This window comes from Delphinus delphis, chromosome 3, assembly GCF_949987515.2.
Source record: "Delphinus delphis chromosome 3, mDelDel1.2, whole genome shotgun sequence".
NCBI lineage: Eukaryota > Metazoa > Chordata > Mammalia > Artiodactyla > Delphinidae > Delphinus > Delphinus delphis.
In genome coordinates, this window is record NC_082685.1 from 161363841 (window position 1) to 161385089 (window position 21249).

General features: G+C 36.9%; 1 protein-coding gene across 1 annotated transcript in view; it reads left to right on the plus strand.

The window, feature by feature from the left end:
• The window catches only part of DNAH5 (dynein axonemal heavy chain 5), a 288911-nt gene that overhangs the window by 185707 nt on the left and 81955 nt on the right, over positions 1-21249 (plus strand). Inside the window, exons 48-53 of the mRNA XM_060007206.1 lie at positions 700-834; positions 9301-9423; positions 9616-9829; positions 11127-11350; positions 14090-14288; positions 16438-16610. Coding sequence (XP_059863189.1) covers positions 700-834; positions 9301-9423; positions 9616-9829; positions 11127-11350; positions 14090-14288; positions 16438-16610 — 1068 coding nt within the window. The remainder of the gene's footprint in view (positions 1-699; positions 835-9300; positions 9424-9615; positions 9830-11126; positions 11351-14089; positions 14289-16437; positions 16611-21249) is intronic.

A 21249-nucleotide genomic window follows, 5' to 3' on the forward strand; every position in this document is an offset into this window, starting at 1 on the left:
CCTATAAAGATGTTAAAAAGAGAAAAAAGAAAACATGAAGCATGTTGCATTTATTTTAGAATGTTTTATGTTGCTATTTAGAATAAATAAAAGTATTAGCCAAATTAATATACTTCTTTTATTATTCCTCAGTAACAATATTAAAGTTGAATAGCTTTAATTCATAATTAAGTAATGATTTTTCATATATTGAGAGAAAGTGAATTTTGACTTGTTTTTCTAAAGAGAAATCCTTCTCTTTTGATCATTATATTATTTTGCCATGGCTGCCATAACAAAATACCACAGGCTCAGTGGCTTAATCAACGAACATTTCTTTCTGTACAGTTCTGGAGCCTTGAAATGCAAGATTAAGGTGTTGGCGGGTTTAGTTTTTTTGGAGCCCTTTCTCTCTCCTTGGCTTGCAAATGGCTGTCTTCTCACTGTGTCTTCCCATGGTCCTTGTGTGTGCATCTTTGTTTTTCTGTGTGTCAAAATGTCCTCTTCTTGTAAGGATGCCTGTTAGACTGAACAAGAGCCTACCTTAATGGCCTCATTTTTCATGTAATCATCCCTTTAAAGACCCTGTCTCCAAACGTAGTCACATTCTGTGGTACTGGGGGTTAGGGCTTCCACATATAAATTTTGTGGGGACACAATCCAGCCCATGACAATAATTTTATTGTATTTCTTGGACTTCTTTCTCAACTCCTATTTTAGGCTGTGCTGTTAATTGGTGAACAAGGAACAGCCAAAACGGTCATAATCAAGGGATTTATGTCAAAGTACGATCCTGAAAGCCACATGATCAAGAGTCTGAACTTTTCTTCTGCAACCACCCCGCTGATGTTTCAGGTACTGGCTCACTGGTGCTGCTGGTTCAGTGCAGGTTTGCGATAAGCTTTGGAGGCTCAAATCTCATTCTGTTCTTCTGTCCCCATTGAACTTCATGTGCACTTTCACAGCCATAGTAAATCCCCTACATACGTCTTCCATTATCTCTATTTTTCTGTTGCAATAGAATCTCCCCCTAGTTAGATGATAACATATAATCTTAAATTATGGAGAAATAAAAAGATTATATATGGTGTTAAAAGCCTCAACTCTGTTTAGAATATCTCTGTAGAAAAGCCTGTGAACATGCAAAATCCAAAATTGAAAGAAATATTTTTTAATTCCCCACCTAAACCTACTTCTTCTCCCTACTGTCTGCTTTTCTGTGGGTGTTACTATTATTCTAGTCATTAGGATAGACACACTGGAGTCATCTTTGATGGTCTTTCTCTTGAGTCAAGGACTGTTAATATATCTAAGGAAATACTTTTCATGTTGTTTCCTTTTTCTCCCTTCCCCCTATCCACCTCTACATAATCTACTTCATGATTCTACAACAGGGTATTAGCATCAAAGAATCTTGAAGCTGGTCTTGCTTCAAGTCTGATCTTCTTCAAATCTAGTTTCTATTCTTTTTCCAATCTCTGGTTCCTATTTATCTTGTTGTTCACTGACTTAACATTCCACAATGGCTCCTATTATCAACTGCAGCAAGGAATACAATCTTAGAATCTTAGCACATTAAAGATTTTGCTTATGGTATCATTGAGGAGGAACAGAGAACAACTCTCAAGTTTGCATGGCTTTTGTCAGTGGAACTGCCAAGACTGACCAGGGCTTGCAGTGGCTAACTGGTTCTTTTTCTCCTATTCCTAAATTATTTAAGAAACCAGAGAGTAAATCTTAAACTTCAGTCCATGCTTTAATTGTTTGCAAATAATCTATGATACCTTTATTAGAACATTAATACATTAATAAAAGATACATTTTATAAATTGAAATGTATGAAATGGTACACTTGAAAAGATACATATGAAAAAGAGTTAGGAAAAGGTACATTCATAAATTGAAAATGGAAGGGAAATTTTTAGGGGAATTCAAATCCAAAGAACTTCATTTTTGATTAACTTCGTTGTTCTATAGTTGTTAGAATGAAAATATCAAAGAGCAATGAGAATTCTTGGGAACAAGGCTAAATCATGACTTTTTAATCACTTAATGTAATTGGTGACTACACAGTGCCAAAAAACTAAGACCATTGATTAAGTTTCTAAATAAGACTGTCAAAACATTATGCTCCTCTGTTAGAGATGGAATTTCCAAAACTGGCTAGCCTTCTATCATTAATGAATATCATTTACACACTGTTGTGTTGGGAAGGTCTGGATCGAAGGTGTACCCCAGATTGCAGTGACTCAGCAGTGGTATTTTTGTGTTTGGGGAACTACACACTAGATTATCCTAGGCTGGCAAGGTGCTAACATTATACACATTCCATTGATACCATTTTATATTTTTAAAAGTTTGTTTTACTTTTGGAGAACATCTCTTTAAAGGTTATAATATAACATTGCTTGTGGATGCAGATTGTTAAGCATTAAATCAAAGTGTGATTTTTTTTTTCATTATGTAAGGTAGCTATCTAGCTCTTCACATTTCTTGGGAGTGGATTGAATCTTTAGGGCTGCAGTGCAATTCTGACAGCAACCACCTGGAGTTAGTGCAGACTTCACAGGTGAAGGGCTCAGTCCCTACAAAACTTCTCTCACTTCAGAACCAGCCATAAGCTCAGGGGTTCCCAGGCTACCAACACTTCTGAACAATTGGCTGCAAACTGAAAGGTTTCTATGACCCTGTCAGTTTTGATAATTCACCAGAATGACTCACAGAATTTAGGAAAATGCTATGCTTATGAATATGGTTTTATTATAAAAGATATGAATTGGGATCAGCCCAAAGAAGATGCATAGGGCAAGGTCTGGGAGGGTCCCGAATGTGAACCTTCTTTGTCCTCAGGATGTATTACTCTCCATGCATATCTGTGTATATCAGCAACCAGGAAGCTCACCTGAGCCTCATGTCCAGAGTTTTTACTGAAGTTTTATTACATAGGCATGATTGGTTGGCCACGTGATTGAAGTCAGTCTCCAAACCCCTTCCCCCTGGGAAGTCAGCTGATATCACGTGGTTTAAGGCCCTAACACTCTAATCGTAGTTTGGTCTTTCTGGCATGAGTGATCTGAGGGACCCACAATGAATAACAAAGACGTTCTTATTATGCAGGAAATTCCACGGGTTTAAAGGCTCCCTCCTAGGAACCAGGGACAAAGGCTAGCCAAATTCTTTAGTATATGGCAAGGAGTTGTCACGTATTTTTGCTAGTAACTCTTGGTGTTATTTACCCCTCTCAGGTGGTAAAGACCTGTGCTTTATGTCTCTATAGCATGAAATACTTATTAATTTCCTAGAAAAAGGCACACGTAATCTAGAAAACATCCTGTTTATTAATATACAAATTCATAAACCGTGTAATAAATTTCTAGAAGCAGTACCATATCGAAGTATAATAAATTAGAAGAAGAAAAAAACAGGTTTTCATAACATGAACATCTGTATTCTTTAGGGTTCCATTATCTGATTCACAACTATTGATGTTTAACCCAAATCCTTCCTATCCTTCAGTAAGAAAGTGGTCTCAACACTTCACTATTTCTTTTTCTGTTCAGAGGCATCACAGGATCATCTGGTCTGTTTAGTGCCTGTTTTGACTGCTAAGCATCAGGGCTTTCAATTAAGCTAGACTCATTAGTTTTAGAAAACTTCCAATTAGCCAAACTGCTGTAATTAACTTTCTCACTATAATTTTCAGCCGTTCATGCTAAACAAGGGCTGATGGAGCTGAGCATTTGTCTCTGTGTGTCCCATTTATTTGGATCCAAACCAAATTGAAATCGTAGATGAGAAAATAGATACCGTCCATCCCTCCCGTGTTGCCATGATGGCACATGTGTCAAGGACACACGTCTGTTACTTGACAGGTTGTTTTCACCTGAACTTCCTTTGTTTTTACCATGGTGTCACTTTCACATCTTTTATCAGCAGGAGGACAGACTCTATGTCCCTCTTTCCCTGGGACTGTCTAGTTAACTTCTGTTGTCCCAGATGAATAATGAATAGCATCCCTGTTACTATCCAAAGTATGAAGTTTGGACCAAAATTATATGGTCACCCTCTTTTTGGCTAAGGAAATTTCAGTTAGTCTTTTAAGAGAGATGATTTTTTTTTTCAAAACAAATATTGTTTTAATTTTTTTATTTTTGAAAGTAATTCACATGTACCTTTAAAAATGTAAACAATACAGAAAATAAGACGAAAAAGAAAATTTCTTAAGAGAATTTCTGAAAAGATTTCTCTGTTCTAAAAATAATCTCGAAGTATTCCGAGTGCAACAATCGTCTTACAAATGTTTGTGTAGCAATAGGTTTTGTTTTTTAAGAATGACAATTGTAGAGCTTGGAAGGAAATTCCACATTTTTTTTCCTAGACTCAGAACCACTTTTCCTAATGAAATCTTATGTAGAAGACTAATCTATCAAACAGGTAACAAGGGATTTGCTTTGATGGAATTGGAGCTGGCCTCCTGAAATCCCTTCCAACCTCCTTCTTGCTTCCTGTAGGGGCCCGTGTGATTGAAGAAAATCCTTTCTATGCTTCAGAGCATAGCCTGAAGACCAGTTTCCAGAGGAGACTCTTAAGATATAATATGTGAAAGTATTTTTTTATGGTAAAAAGCTCTCTAAAAATGTCAGGTTTCACTGTTGATATTAACACACTCAGGTTGAGGAAGATTAAAATACTCATTTGAGTTCCCAGATAGTTAGTTGGTGGCAGAACCTGGGTGAGAAACCAAGTTCCCATGTCTTCCACTGTGCTTTTCCGGTTCACCCATCTGATCCTTCCGATGACTTTTCTTTATTCCTATTAATATTAAAATGGCTGATTTATCACAGTGCATTTTTTAATTTTTATCTTTTAGTTATATATTATTATATTTTGATGTTATTTTTGATATAATTTTACTTTTTGTAATATGCTATTGAGAATTTTAAACTTTACTAATATAAGCCTGTTTTCATTTGGTTTTGATGAGTTACAATAAAATGGAAAGGTAGATTTCTTAATAAAAAGCATAAGCTCTCCACTTTTATCTTTTAGCTAAATAGCAGATACATGGAAGCCTAAACTTAAGTATATTTTATATTTCAGTTCGATTGGATGTAATATGTATGAAAAATGATTTAAGTGCTGATATATAGAGATACCTATAGTAATAAAAATATCTTTCATTTTTATGATGCATTAAATTCACTAAGTGCCTTCACATGTATTATATCATTTATGGATAATATTCTGTTGTATGTATACATACACATACATGTCCATGATTTATGTATCTCTGTATACGTTCCCACTTTTGAGCTGTGGTTCAGTGACTTATGTGGTTTAAAATGACTTATAAGTCATAAAGCTAATAAGTGGGGGAAGTAGCAGTTTAACCCCTTTTTTTCTAACTTTAAACCCAGTCAGAGCTATTGCATAAGGCCATTGCAGTTTATGCACATTTTGTGTTATGTCCCATTCACAGAGACAATAATGTGAATAGTGAACCCAAGAACTGGGCAGTGCACAACCTCCTCAACTGTACCTGTTCCTCCCCCTGGGTGGGGAAACAGACATGTGTACAATCAAGTACAGCTGATGTGATAAGTGCTACTTATGGAGTAATCTAAGTACCCTGGAGCCCAGAGGAGGAGGGGATTCATTTCGTTAGGGAATTACAGGACTAAATGTAATGAAAGAGTTGACCATTACTTGGGGGAATTTAATATTTATATAATGTTAATAATTTAGGGATTACAGAGGCTGAATTGTCTATTAAGAGACTAATTCAGAAAATTGAATTGCCCTAGTTTTAGAGCTTTTCATTTGGAATGAAGAAGAGTAGCATAGAATGGCTTTCCTCAACCCCATTCCTAAGTCTATCTGGATGACTAACCATCTGTTTTTTATGTCTAAAATGTCACTGTCACAGCTGGGGTTCACTCTAGTATCCCATGTATGTGTGAGCTAGACAGACAATGAGGTCAGAAAGTTGTTTAGGTGCCATAGATTGCTTCAGATGATGTCATGCTGACTACCATTCTCCTATTTCAGAGTCAAGTTATTGTCTGTTCTCAGAGAACAACATAAACTACCCTTAGTCCAGGCCCTTGCTAGAGATTTCAACTCTTTACCAATAAGCTGGGTTGAGAGAAGTGACTTTTATGGAAGATCATTTATCTAAGTCAATATTTCACAAATTGTGTTTGGGTACTACTAATGCTGAGAGATTTCTGGCTCAGAAATGGCTATGTTAGGAATATGTAAATAAGGATCTCTTAATGAACACTGTAAGTCAGTCTGAGAGGAGCATCATTTTATTGTTTTATTGTTAACTGACTATGAACGAATGAAGACCGTGAGGGGCTGGAACCAAGAGCCTGAAAAGGAATGTTTAGAAATGAGACTGGAAGGTGAGCAGGGAGCACCATGGTGTTCCTTGTAAGTCACTAATAAGGAACCACTGGAATACTAAGCAGGATTACATCCGCACTCAGCAAGTTCATTCTGGCTGCAGATGGAAGAGAGAGGGCTGTACTCAGAGAGACTTGAGAGGAGATGGTTACAGTAATTCCTCCAGAGAGAGGTTGACGTGGACCAAGATAGTAAGAGTGGGAATGGAAAGAGCACAAGGATGTGTTCAAATTGTGGTTGAGAAGCAGAACAGACAGGACTCGTTTTTGGTTGAGTGGATATTGTTGGAGGAGAGGGATGGGAGAGAGAGAAAAAAAGTTAGAGATGACTCCCAAGTTTCTTGTCTTTATTGATCTATGTATCAAATATTTACAGATAAATATTTTGTACCAGACACCTTTCTAGACACTGAGGAGGCAGTGATGAACAAGGTAAACAAGGTGCCTGCCTCCCTTGCGTTCTAGTGGGAGAGACAGACAATAATCAAATCAATGAATATACCTATTTGGTTTTATGAACTGGACTATGGTTTATATCACCAAAAAGATGGATAAGGTGGGACAGTAGATCAAGGAGACCAGGGAGAAGGTGGCTGGCAGAATACTACAAAGATGATAAATTATTCTTTAAACTGATTTCTTTGGGGAGACAGAAGAGTCTAGACAAAATTGTAAATCACACAATATAGACATTGTATATGACTTAATAAAGAAGTTTCCAGGCCTGACTGGAGGCAGGGAGGGCAATTTAAAAGGTTGTGACATTAATCCATATGAGAAAGACAACTAACTGATCAAGGGCATATCATTTTTCAGAGAGGATGAGATACATTAAAAAGCAGTATTTGAATTGCAATAGGCCTTATCGATGTTGGATGTGGGAATGCTTGGTTGAGATTTAGGTAGTTGGTGCTAAGCCCTGAGATGAGCACCTAGGAGCGGGTGCAGATTTTGTGATGCGGCAGAGATGTCTGCGTTTGGATATGTTGATTCTGTGATGCGATGGATCATCTAAGTGGGGAAGTCCAGCTGGAGACACTAGTCCAAGTATATGGTTTTCCTAAATATTCCCAAACACGTAGATCTATGATGGAGGAGAACATGAAGTTGCTGTGTTTCAGGCTTTTGGGAGATCTTATCCAACTCCCCAGTTCATTCGGTAACTATTTAATGGCCAGCAGTTATGAACACAGGAAGAAGTCTCAGCTTCTAGGTTCACAAGCTATTTAATTTTTCTCCCTCCTTTGTTTTTATCAACTTAGCTTTTTAATTATATATATATATATAAAAGTAATAATTTTATATATTAAAATGAATTCCTTCTAGTAATTTCCTGCTATTTCAAAGAAATTAGGGTCATAATGAAGGGGAAGAAAGTGCAGGGATGTGGCTGTTACTCCATATTATTTCACCTGTTCCACCTATGGCTTTTAGCTCTTAGAAGGCTCCCCCAAGACATAAAATCTTCATGTGCCTATGAGTTCTCATTAACAGATAAGGGAATATCTGGAAGGCTCTAGTTTGCCATAGGGAGTTGTCAAGAGATTATTAATTGCTTTATCCATTTAAATTCATTGAGGAGAGCTAAATTTAGCCTAGTACATTACTTTAAACAGTTTTCTTTTATGTCAGGGGAATATGAAATTCTTCTTGCCATTGTACTGTTGTCATGGGAAATTTGTGTGATATGTTTATATATCTTTCTATTTTAAAATGGTGAAAAATGTTCACATCTTTTGCTATTGTTCATTAAAATGATGACAGAAAATTACAATTTGAAATTACCAAACTGGGGGAATTTTCAAGGACAGATGTATAGATTTTTGTTTATATCTTGGCCTTATTTCTTGGTTGTATCTTGAAGGGTTATTAATGTCATTTTAACTGGTTTGCTCTTCATGAAATAAGGAAACTCTTTTTTGGATAGGATGAGAATGCATTTTATCTCAGTACACCTCCACTTTCTCTTATATTTTATACATTATCTTTATCATGACTTAATCATGAATCAGTGGGAATAAAATGAGGTCTTTAAGGTTGAGTTTCTGGAGCATGAGAAGTGTGAGCCCTTTCTGTTTTCTTTGCAGTGCTGGCTCTGCTTACTCAGTACATATATTCTGAACAACTGATTGATTTCCAAACTACACTCTATGACCATGGAAATGTTAATACTGTAGTCAGTAGTCTGGGGTTCTTCCCTCATGTCCCCATTACTCCTTCCAACACCCCTTCTGTCAGTTTTAGTATTCCTCTCCACATTGCTAGGGCATTTTTTTATAGAGCACAGTGCAGTTTCCTCCTGTACCACCAAAGCTCAAAATGTATTGGATAGAAAAGAGGGGGCATTGTCCTCCACGTCGTGAAGGGGAAGAGAAGTGATTCAGTGTGAGTGCATCTGCCCAAAGCAGACTGTGTCAGGCTACAGAAGCCAGTTGGCAGATTTCTCAACGAAGAGAGAACAATCTTCAGATTATGGCCGCCCGTGGAGCTCAGAGCAAGACCTGAGAAGCCTCTTGGACGGTAGCCCTGTTTAGCTTTGTCTATGATTATAAGGAAACTTGGAGGAGGACTGGACCTTTGAATAATGGGGGTTAGGGTTATATTATATTGTCACCAACGTAGGCACAATAAGACAAAAGTAAGTCTGTAGAAATAAACAGAAGAGTCTCATCCCATTCAAGATTTACATTGATCAGAATTTTCTTTACTCCTAAATTAAACCAGATTTTCAAAGGTTATAAACGTTATGCAAGAAAAGTTAGGTACCTCATGCCCTGCTTTCCAGAATTAAGGGACATTTTTGGTTTTTTTCTGAGTAATTTCTGTCATTTCAAAGTTTCCTGGATTTTTCAAATAATTAACCATGTCAGGGGATATTTTCACAGATGTTTCTGTTGACTTTTCTATTTAACAGAGGACAATAGAGAGCTATGTGGATAAACGCATGGGCACAACATATGGCCCTCCAGCAGGAAAGAAGATGACTGTTTTTATTGATGATGTGAATATGCCAATAATCAATGAGTGGGGAGACCAGGTATATCTATCCTATTGTGCACTTTATTTGCCTAATTCCTCATTGATTTATTTTTTGATGAGTAAATATTTTTTACTTTTTCAACTTGCAATTCCTAAATTCCAATAAGGTTCATTATTTGGAAACGCTCAAAGAGTTAGGTCCTGGGATATAAAGGAATGACATTTTAATTCTAAAAGTTGTCTTTCTTAGGTTACTAATGAGATAGTACGACAGCTGATGGAACAGAATGGATTTTATAACCTAGAGAAGCCTGGGGAGTTTACCAGCATTGTGGACATACAGTTTTTAGCAGCTATGATCCATCCTGGGGGCGGACGCAATGATATACCCCAAAGGCTCAAGAGGCAGTTCTCTATATTTAACTGCACATTGCCCTCTGATGCTTCTGTGGACAAGATCTTTGGTAAAGTGAATGTCAGTGGGGCATGGGAGGGAAGAATCCCTGCTTGGGTTCCAGTGAGAATATATCCACCTAGAGGTCAACACAGAAAGAGCATTGGGTGGTTCCTTAGTCTACGGGCTTCATCACTCTCAAGCAGTGTATTTTGTTTATATAAAGATTTACTTTTTATGTATGTACTGAGTTGAGTGCTAAGTAGATCTTTTCTGCCTATGTATTTCTTTAAGAAACTGTCGCTAGCTTCTTAAGGCAGAAGGTTAAACATTAAATGGTCTTAGACACGATGAGATGCTTTCCTCGTGGGTATACATATTTGAGGTCTGCATTGATATAATGCCGTACCAAAAGTTTATGTAGCTGATACCTAACCAACCCATATAATGATTTTGGCCAAAGAAATAATATTGCACAGAGTGGAGATTAGCCAGAGTCTGATCCTCAGAGTAATTAATAGGGTTGTAATAAATTACTGATTGATTACATATGCAGCGTTTCAGAAATAAGTTCACCCAAGAAACACTAGCGCAATCGATAACCATAATTATTTAACTGAGAAATGAAAATGAGTTTAGAAACTGATTATGGAATCACTCTTTTCAGAAAAAGTGTAAAGTTATGCATGCATTCGTGTTAGGTACTAATTTACCATTTCTGAAATTGCAACTGAGAAAAAACTAACTAAGATTACCCTAATAAATTTCTGGCAGACTAAGAATGTCTTCTTAGTGCCCTAGGGTAGTGGAGTATGGCAGTATCTGCCTTCAATCACAGTGGTGGGCAAAGGTTTGGAAACCAAATGACATAGGAATTATCTGAACTTGGGAGAAGTAAAATGGACTAGAAGGAATGACTATTATTGCTTTTAATTATTCTTTTTTGCCTGGAAAATTTTACCTGTAAAGTAACTTAAAATATTTTATAATGCATGGAAAGGCAACCAAAAAAAATGGAGAAATCTTAGCGGATTCATGAAACCTCCCTTTTTCTTATCTTTTTCTAAGGCATCTTTATATATTCATCATTGTTACCCATTTAATAATACTGAATCAGTTCAGCTAGAGTTTTCAGTAGTATTTCTTAGTCAACTTTTCAGTATTTGAATGCTAACTTGCTTGTAACTATACCTACTTCGTAGGTTTAAAAAAACCCCAAAGAACATTAATTAATAGAAATTTCTTTAATATGTGGTTAACTATTAAAATGTTTAATTATTTTTGTACTCTGCATTATAATGTTTTTCATTTTCACTTAGGTGATCTGAACTGTCAGTCAAAATGTTATGACTTTTTTCCCCTTTCAGGTGTGATTGGGATAGGATACTACTGTACCCAAAGGGGCTTCTCAGAAGAAGTGAGAGATTCAGTGACGAAACTGGTTCCCCTGACACGCCGACTGTGGCAGATGACTAAGATTCAAATGCTCCCTACCCCTGCAAAATTCCATTATATTTTTAACCTTCGAGATCTTTCTAGGATCTGGCAGGGAATGTTGAACACTACTTCAGAGGTTATCAAGGAACCAGATGTAAGTGATACACAAGAGAGTAAAACAAGTAACTTTGTTATTTATTATAAACTCTAAATATTCTTAGTAATGCAATTTTTAGTGGCATTATGAAAATATTTTGGGATGTTTTAGCATGGATATTTTTTTCTTTGCTGCTTTTCACGAACATAAATAAGGGAAAAGTATGCCAAAATATTTCTCTTTAAAAGTTTCAATTAGGACTTCCCTGGTGGCACAGTGGTTAAGAATCCACCTGCCAATGCAGGTAACGCGGGTTCGAGCCCTGGTCAGGGAAGATCCCACATGCAGCGGAGCAACTAAGCCCGTGCGCCACAGCTACTGAGCCTGCGCTCTAGAGCCCGTGAGACACAACTACTGAGCCTGTGTGCTGCAACTACTGAACCCCGCGCGCCTAGAGCCCGTGCTCCGCAACAAGAGAAGCCACCGCAATGAGAAACCTGTGCACCATAGCAAAGAGTAGGCCCCGCTCGCTGCCAACTAGAGAAAGCCCGCGCACAGCAACAAAGACCCAATGCAGCCAAAAATAAAAAATACATAAATAAATACATAAATTTTAAAAATTCCAAATAAATTTGGTTTATGTTTAAGGAAATATTATATACAATTATTTTCTAATGAATAGAGTAAAAGGAAAAATTGATTTTGTTTTTTCATCATTTTCTTATACTAAATAATGGAAAGAATCCCTGTTGATCTTATTATATGTCTTCCTATTATTCATATTATAAACTTCATATCATAAACCTGACATTTTAACTTTAAAAAGTAATTATCTTTATAAATAAACTTTCAAAATTGAAGAATGAAACCATTTTGTTGTTAATCATCCATGATCTTTCTTTCCCATATAACTTGATGTACTAAAAGAAATACATATATTGGTAAAACTGAAAAGAGACAGAAGAGTAGAAAGTTCATTTGACAGAAAAATGAGCGTTTGTACGTACGCTCGAATAAAAGAGTTCCTAGCATTATAAGAATGCTCTTCGAACTAAAAGGTAATTCTAGTACGTAAAATGCAGTATGTATGTAATATGTAAAATTGTAAAGTATGTACTATGTAAAAATGCAGTATGCCTTTTTTTGCCAAAGCATAAGGCTAAGGCAACATCAGCCTGTTTTTCCCTCCTTTTATGGAACCAAGGTTGTAGTTAAGCAAATAGGTTTTAGGGGACTTCTCCACTTAAACGCACCGAAAAAGTTGAGATATCAACCAAACTGTCACTAGACACATCCAATGTGGACTATTAAAAAAAACTCAGCTTTGCCTCAGATGCTCACAAAGTAGGTAAGCACACTGACTGACTGCAAGAGGACGTTTTGGGGAAAACTCAGTCTCCTCGTTACAGAGAATTGGGGAGTCATTTTAACAGCAGTGAACATGTTAACTTGATTTTTTTCCCTCAGAGTTATTGACAAATGAATAGTGTTGTGGAATGCAGTCTTCCAAAATTACTTTTTGTGTAGCCATTTTTTGGTGCTTATTTAAAATCAGCATAAACTGGTCTAGCAATTGGTTTGTCATGAACTTTTGTCATAAGTGAATCATTAAATATATTTTACTAAAATTTTATTTTCTGGCCACCAAAGAACATTTGATCATTAGTAATATAATGGCTTAAAAGCCTTCTAACTTGCAAAACGTTACCAAGGTAAGAAATTTCCACCAGTGTTTCGTATTAAATAATTAGCTTAGACAAACATTTGTTATGCTTGCTATAGGAACAGGTATATTGAGCAATTAATTCTCTCAACTTCCAGTTAATTTTGGGTCCTGGATTATCTAGATTAGGTGATTGCTTTATGCAGATAATCCAGATTTTTGCCATAAATTTCCTTCACACTGTGTTAAGTAAATATATCTTTGTAATGATCTCAGTTGCATACATGAGAGTTGTTTATATGCAACTTTTTTTTTTTTTTTGGTGGTATGTGGGCCTCTCACTGCTGTGGCCTCTCCTGTTGCGGAGCACAGGCTCCGGATGTGCAGGCTCAGTGGCCATGGCTCATGGGCCCAGCCGCTCCGCGGCATGTGGGATCTTCCCGGACTGGGTCACGAACCCGTGTCCCCTGCATCGGCAGGCGGACTCTCAATCACTGCGCCACCAGGGAAGCCCTATATGCAACTTTTTATATTATGCTCTGGCCACATGAATGTAGGTGTCTTATCCAAACAGACTAATTGATCACAAACATAAGACTTTTATGTAGAGTATTAGTTTGTTGGTTGTTCAGAGTGATTTAGTATTTTGTCTAGGAATGTTTTTGTTTTAATTTAAAGGCTGAAAAGGAATATACACTACTCTCTATTTACTATACTTGAATGAGACCAATTTGAAATGAAGTTAAGTACATTTTAACTTATTTTATTTATTTTTAATAGGACAGTTATATTCATGAACAATTTGTTGTATACTAAGACTGTGCAAAGCATGTTTTATATCCTTGTATCCCCTGTACAAATGGCAGTAACATCTCCCACGTCATTTTGACAACCCCAAAATGTCCTTTTTTGGTCATAACACACCAAATGAAAACCATTAGTCTAGGATTTTGTTTCTAATGTGCTCCCAAAGCTGTTGTTCACATTAAAAGGAAACCAGTAGTGTTAATCTTAACTTTTTAAAATGTAGTATCTTAAATCAGGAAGGATGCTGCTCTGTGATATCGTCCACTTGAATTCCCAACTCCGGCTTAATGGGAATTAATAACACATTTTAATGATGCTTTTGACAGGAACTGTTAAGGCTGTGGAAGCATGAGTGTAAACGTGTTATAGCCGATCGTTTCACGGTGTCTGATGATGTGACCTGGTTTGATATGACTTTAGTAACCTTGGTGGAGGAGGAGTTTGGTGAAGAGAAAAAACTCTTGGTGAATTGCGGAATTGACACTTATTTTGTGGATTTCTTGAGGGATGCACCTGAAGCTACAGGTAAACTATTGAAGCAGAATTTGAAATTCCCAAAAGTGATATCTGAAGACAAGTTCAGTTCAGGGATGTTGAATTTCTGTTTAGTAAACTTTACTGAGACAAGCCTGGGACATATTAGGTGCTCAATAAATACAGAATGAGTAGATAAATGCATACTGATGGAGTTCAAAGATTAATCATTTTAATGCACATCAGTCTTGGATATTAAGGTAGATTTGGGAGGCATACTATGGCAGAAGACAGTGCTAAAGACTTACAGCTGTCACATAGAGGTAGATTTAAGGAAGGACTCTCCCACACATTACCTGGGCAAGTCTCTGAACTTTCTTGAACCTCATTCTCCTCATTTATAAAAATAGAAATATTAATATATGAGTCATGGGGCACCGTGGGGAATAAATGAAATGTTATCTGTGGATGGCTTGGGCAGTCCGTGGCTTGTACTCACTGCCAGATGAAACATAGCAAAACTATGATAATTATTACTCGAGTATTCCAGGTGCTGAAAATAAAAAGAAAAACCTCACATCCTCTGAGAGGGCTGTTGAATACAATTAGAAAGAGGTGGGTGATGTTGAGGGAAGATTTTGTGGTTATGGTTCCATAAAAAATTGAGATATATTACTTATGAAAAGAGGTAGGGCTCCAATTATTTTTTTCCTTCAGAAATAACTGAGCTTAAGTAGAATATTTTTCTTTCATTTAGAAACCTCTTCTAATACTGAGGAGGAATTTTAAGTTAATTTTCATATTCAAAGAGGCATGTTTAAACACATGCTATTTATATCTTCTAAATGATTGAAAATGACCAGGCAGCCCCTTACTAGATTAGATAAGGATGTATGTGATCTGTTAAGTTTCTGAGTGACAATTGCAAAGGGAGGTTTATTGCTGGCTATGCAGTTGGACTGATCCTTCCACAAAAAGAAGCTGATACAGTTTATTTTCAATCAGGCCACCCACATCCAAAAATCATGTAAAGGTAAGAGAATTTACAAGGTAATTAGAATTTATGTATTTTATTTCCTCTAGTTCAGAAGGATAAGTAACTAGATTACGGTTTTCTAGGAGCAAAGCGCAACTGCAGCATTGTGGGGCGGGGGCTGGAGGTGGGGAGTTTGGTTGGGGGCGGGGTGAATGAGTCTAGAGGGAAGCACAGAACCTTTCAGTGACTTCAAAGCACTTTGTCAAAGCTTGAAATGAACATCTATGAAATAAGGAAGTGACTATTGAAATTCAATTAGTGGGAGCTTTGCAAATGGACCAATCCTAATAATTATGTTAAATCAATTTCCTTGCTTTGTCATAAAAAGGTTAAAATACTTTATATTAGGACAGGGTCAATTGAAAGTAATTATGTACTATTAGATTTGGAAGATCCACTCACTCTTCTAGTACCCAGTGAATTTCTGGGTTGTTACTGTATCAGTATATTCAACTAATGTTAACTGATAGTGAATTTACCTATGCCCAATTTAGCTTTTTCTTTGGCATTATGCTTTATTAGTCAAAGTTGGAAAAGTATTAAACTGGTATGTTATGTGTTTCTAATTTTTAAAAAAAGTTTAGTGATTTTAATACTTTTCCCAGTGAGATAACTCAATGTTTATTTATTTAGGAAATCATTGTTTCTATTTTATCTCTACCCTTCACCTCCATTCCCCCAAATTCACTTCTATTCTCACCACTAACTTAAAATTTCTGACTCATAAAATTTTCCTAAGCAAATGCAGTGACCTTTTTCTTTTTATTCTTATTAAAAATAATTTAATTTTTGATTTCTCTTGCTGATTTTGACATTAAATCCCTACTTTTTCAATCTTCATTAGCGAATATCTCTGGGAAGATCCTTGACATGCCAATGGTCTATTATGGATTCAAATTAAATTCAATGTATATGACATTATTTGAAATTGACCTTTTCTATACATTTAAGAATTAAGACTGCATATGATCACAAACATTCTAATGCTTTGACTACTGTGTGCTTTCTTTTCTTTTCTAAAAATACATACTCTGACATTTGGATAAAAATCAGTATTATTCAGTGCTAAACTGTAGAGCTATGAGTGTATTAATTTAGGTTGAAGGAAGTGGTAAAGTCCAGTGATTTGAAGAAACTTAATTGATTTTTCTTCCCCAACCCCAGGTGAAACATCTGAGGAGGCTGATACTGAGATGCCCAAAATTTATGAGCCAGTTGAATCTTTTGATCAGCTGAAGGATCGTTTGAATATGTTCCTGCAGCTCTATAACGAGAGCATCCGTGGCGCTGGCATGGATTTGGTGTTCTTTGCAGATGCGATGGTCCACTTAGTCAAGGTCAGCGGCCACGCCCGGTAGCACCCCAAAAATGACAGACACTTGTCTTTACTCCAGAATTTTTTCCCTCCTCTTTCACTTTCTTCTTCTAGGAGAAAATTCAGTTTAAAAATAAACCCAATGCTCTATTCCAATTTAATTTCTGAACTGAATGCAACATGTCACACCTATAGGTTTAAAATCAGAGCAGGTGTACTTCAAATGTGTGATATGATAATTTTATTCACTGTGGCTATACTGTTTCCAGCTCAGTGTTTTCACTACATAGAATGAATGTGGTTGGCATCTGAGTTCAAAGCACAGGCACAAAGTCTGCTTATATTTTGCATAATGCAAAGGATAACTATAAAAAATAGTACATTAGTTTTGAGGACATTATGCTAAGTGAAATAAACCAGTCACAAACCCACAAATACTGTATGATTCCACTTATATGAGGTCCCTAGAGTAGTCACTTCATAGAGACAGAAAGAATGGTGGTTGCTGGGGGCTGAGGGGAGGTGAATGAGGAACGTTTAATGGTACAGTTTTATTTTTGCAAGATGAAGAGCCCTGGAGATGGATGGTGGTGATGGCTGCACAACAATATAGATGTACTTAATGCCACTGGACTATACTCTTAAAAATGGTTAAGATGGTAAACTTTATGTTGTGTGTATTTTACCACAATTAGAAATAATAATTAAAAATAGTGCATAAACAGTTGATTTTGAGTTGGGATGAAAATTCTGTTACAATGAAATCCACCAGGAAAGTACAGTTGCCTTTCTACGTTGTCATATGAGTCATTACAATTTCCAATCACAGTAATGATTGCCCCTCAAAGGTTAGAAGTAAAATATATTATTTACTTGATAACTTACATGATCTAATTTATTGATGGTGGGAGATAATGCCATTTAAAGTTCGTCGTTGATACTCTCACTTTATTGATGTCAGTTATTTTTTCAGACTACATCCTTTTAATTAGAATGAAGACAATTTGAGGCTGTCTCCCATTACTTAGGCTTAACCATGAGGAACAACCTCATACTCACAAGTTGTCACCTCTAATAATTACAAAACCTTAGAACTGGAGAGGGCTTTAGAGGTTACTTAGTCAACTCTCCCTCTGAAAATTGAGGAGGCCAGACTAAGTCAGGGAGAAGGAGGAAAACAGAGAGTGTGTTCTGAGGTTGGATGTCCCCAGCATGAGGACACTTAGCTTGGAAACTGAATTCTCAGAGTCTGAGATACCTACTGAATTATGAGCGCAAATGTTCTTCCAAAGCCAAATATAAATAACATTTTGAAATTAGCTCCTAATTTATAGTTGACTAAAAGTCAAAAGGAAGAATGGAGATACTATCATATTTAATGATTAAAAGGAAGAAGACAAAAAGAATAACATTTTCTAAATAAATAATATCAAAGGCAACTTCATGACTAAGTGTCTATGGAGACAAAATCTGATTGGCTTGGGATTCCATAACAGCTTAAATTGAAATGAGGTTATTTATGTTAGTCTTGTGCTTGAGGATGTTCGTTAGAAATGTTTTTTTTTCTGGGTTTTGCAGCACAGATGATGCATTTCTTCACTTTGGGTATGACATTAAAGGCATGTGTGCCTCAGTACAGGTCCTTGACTGTGTTTTCCCTCACTCTCAGTCTCTAGTGTACCTGCTCTGGGATTGGCCAAAGAATCTATGATTGGAGTTTCTGAGCTAAAATGCTACATTCCTCACTGTTTTCTAGGCCAACCCTCTCTTCTATACTCTTGCTTTCTGTGTACAGTTACATCCAAACTCTGTCATGTGGGTGTGAGCCTTGAAATATGTGACCTAGTTATAAGACATGATAGAAGCCAAGAAGACAGGATTGAAGATGAAAACTGCAGCAAAACAGGATGTGATCTGAAACCAAGTGTGTTTCTTAGTTCCTTTCTTAATCAAAATAACAACTTTCTTTTAAAACCAAGAATAACTCTGCGATATCTCTTTTGCCTCTTTGGTTAAAGTTCAAATCATGGTGTGTATTGTTTTTCATGATCTAGTCCTTGCCTACCACTCTACCCCTTGTGCGTGGTGCTCTGCTTAGGGTGTAATCCAGAAAAATCAACTGCTTGTGCTTAAACACATCCTGATTCCAGAGCACCTCATCAATGCTGCATTCCCAGCAGGTGTTGTGTTGTATAGAATTTATTTGTTTGTATTTGTCTTTTCTGCCAGACTGTAAGCTCTGTGAGGGCAGGCACCCACTTTATTCCCCTTCATATTCACAGGATGGAGTATTGCTGAGACAGGCACACTTGTGATGCTTGATAAATAGGTTTAGAATTTAACCAAGTCCCCAGTATGGCCCTAAACAACGCTTTGCACCTTATTTCCTAATATTTCCATACCTGGTACTGAAGTTCCCATCCCTATGAGGAAACCTCAGGCCTTTTGCTGATTCTGAGACTTTGTGCATCCCATTCCCTCTTCTTAAAATTTAGCTCACTTCCTCCCAGTGTGCCGTTTTCTTTGCATCATAAACTTCTAGTTATCGTTCAAGATCTAGATCAAATTCCAGCTCCACACCTAAGACTCGCCTTCACAAGCAGTGTTGTTTCCTTTGCATTCTTTCCAGTTGCCATCATTCCTATCCACCCCAGCATTCACCATGGGGCATTATTGCATGTTTCTATTCATAGGTCTCTCAGGATGTGAGCACCTGTAAGGCAGGATGGGCATTATTAAGTTTTAAAATATTCGCTAAAGAAATTAAAAGATGAGTATCCGTATGTTACAATCTATAGATAATAGGACAGGATAGTCCCATTTGAAGTTCTCACTTGACTGTGTTTTCTCTTATAGTTTCTGTTTTTAACTAGATTATGAGTTTTTTGAGTCTGCTTTTAAAGTCTTCTATTGTTTATATATGATCATTTGTCAAATATGTTGTAAGGACTTCTCATGTGCTAGAAACTGGGAATGGAAAACTTTAGTTTAACACCTAAGCCCAGTTGCAGGAAAAGGTGTTGGGATGAAAGTTCCTTATACTCGATTAACAACAATTATTTAAAACCTAATATATTCACCAGCATCAACTAAAGGAAATGATTTCTGAAAAAAGTTATATATTTTGAAAAAGTTAACCAAGAAACAACACAGACGATTCTAGGATGGCCTGCAGTAGCTTCTTACCTGTCTTATCTATCTATGCCTCTTGAAGTAACACCAGGGAAAGAGTAGGAATAGACACTGGCAAAATCCTAAGAATTCTTGCCAGTACCACTCCTCCCCTGCCTATAGCAACTTAGGAGAGCATCACATGGAGAGGATGAGTAGGAGGCTGGAAGAGCAGAGCATATCACTTACTAATCTTACCGGGATTGGTGGACCAGGTTCTTAGGTCCACAACAAAAAAATGGTCTCCATTTCCAAGGGCTCACACTAAATTAGGGGATATAATCCAAAAACAGTGGTAGTCCCAATAGGAATAGGGTTTAGCCCCTGCCAGTGGAGGGAATCCTGAAAAAGGATGTTTAACAAAACCTTGTCAGAATGCAGAGCCGAGGTTGTGCCAGAAGGCTTCTGCCAGCACCAGAGAAGTGATCCTTTCTCAGCCCCCAGATGGCTTTCTATCATTAGTTTAGAGAAAAGCTGGCATTACAGCAAAACTGCAGGCTCAAACTGCAGTTAGGAGGGAAAGACAGTCATCACATAAGGTGAAAAATGCATCCAAGAGAATTCTACAGCAAATCCCCTTTAGGTGGGGTTGGAGACCTGATGATGAAAGTAGTTTATCAAATACAAATAAAGCCAAAGAATCATGGACTTTTACCACAAATATGACCTGGAATGGTCTGGGGCTACTGACTGGCATAGAGTGGACTTCTGGTCTACCCATAATCACTTAGTAGATACCTTAGGTATCACTATCTTTGCCAAATAATAAGAAGAGTGTTTATGCTTATTTTCTTCTTTTTAAATTCCATCATCTATGCCATATTTTGGAAATTTTCTTGCCTTCTATTTAAACTATGTTAGTTTTCAAATGTGGAGGATACTCTAATTAACCTTGTGTTCTGTGTTCCAAGGATACACATTGTTTTGAAATTTCTGTTCTTTTTCCTATCCTACTGAAGTAGATTGGCAAACTAAAAGGAAACCTCAAAGTCCCCTTTATATCTCTCCTTGAAAACCCAGAGCAAGCCACAGTCTGGGCTGTCTGATGACTTTTCTTTACTGGTCTCCTCCTATCCTAGTTTCCTAAAGGCACACGCCCCACTCCCCACCCTGTCCAATACTTCTTAAACACTGTTGTATTTCAGAAATGCCTTCATTAGTCCAACCAGTATATCTTTCTATTCTGATCCTAAGACATGTACAGCTTCTAAAATGCTTATACAGGCATACCGTATTTTCTTGCCCTTTGCTTTAATGCACTTAGCAAATATGCAATTTTTTACAAATTGAAGGTTTGTGGCTACCCTGTGTCAAGCAAGTCTATTGGTGCCATTTTTCCAACTTTTGCTCACTTCGTTTCGCTGTGTCATGTTTTGGTAATTCTCACAATACTTCAAACCCTCTACCAGCAAAAAGATTATCACTCACTGAAGGCTCAGATGATGGGTAGCATTTTTTTAGCAATAAAGTATTTTTCAATTAAGGTATGT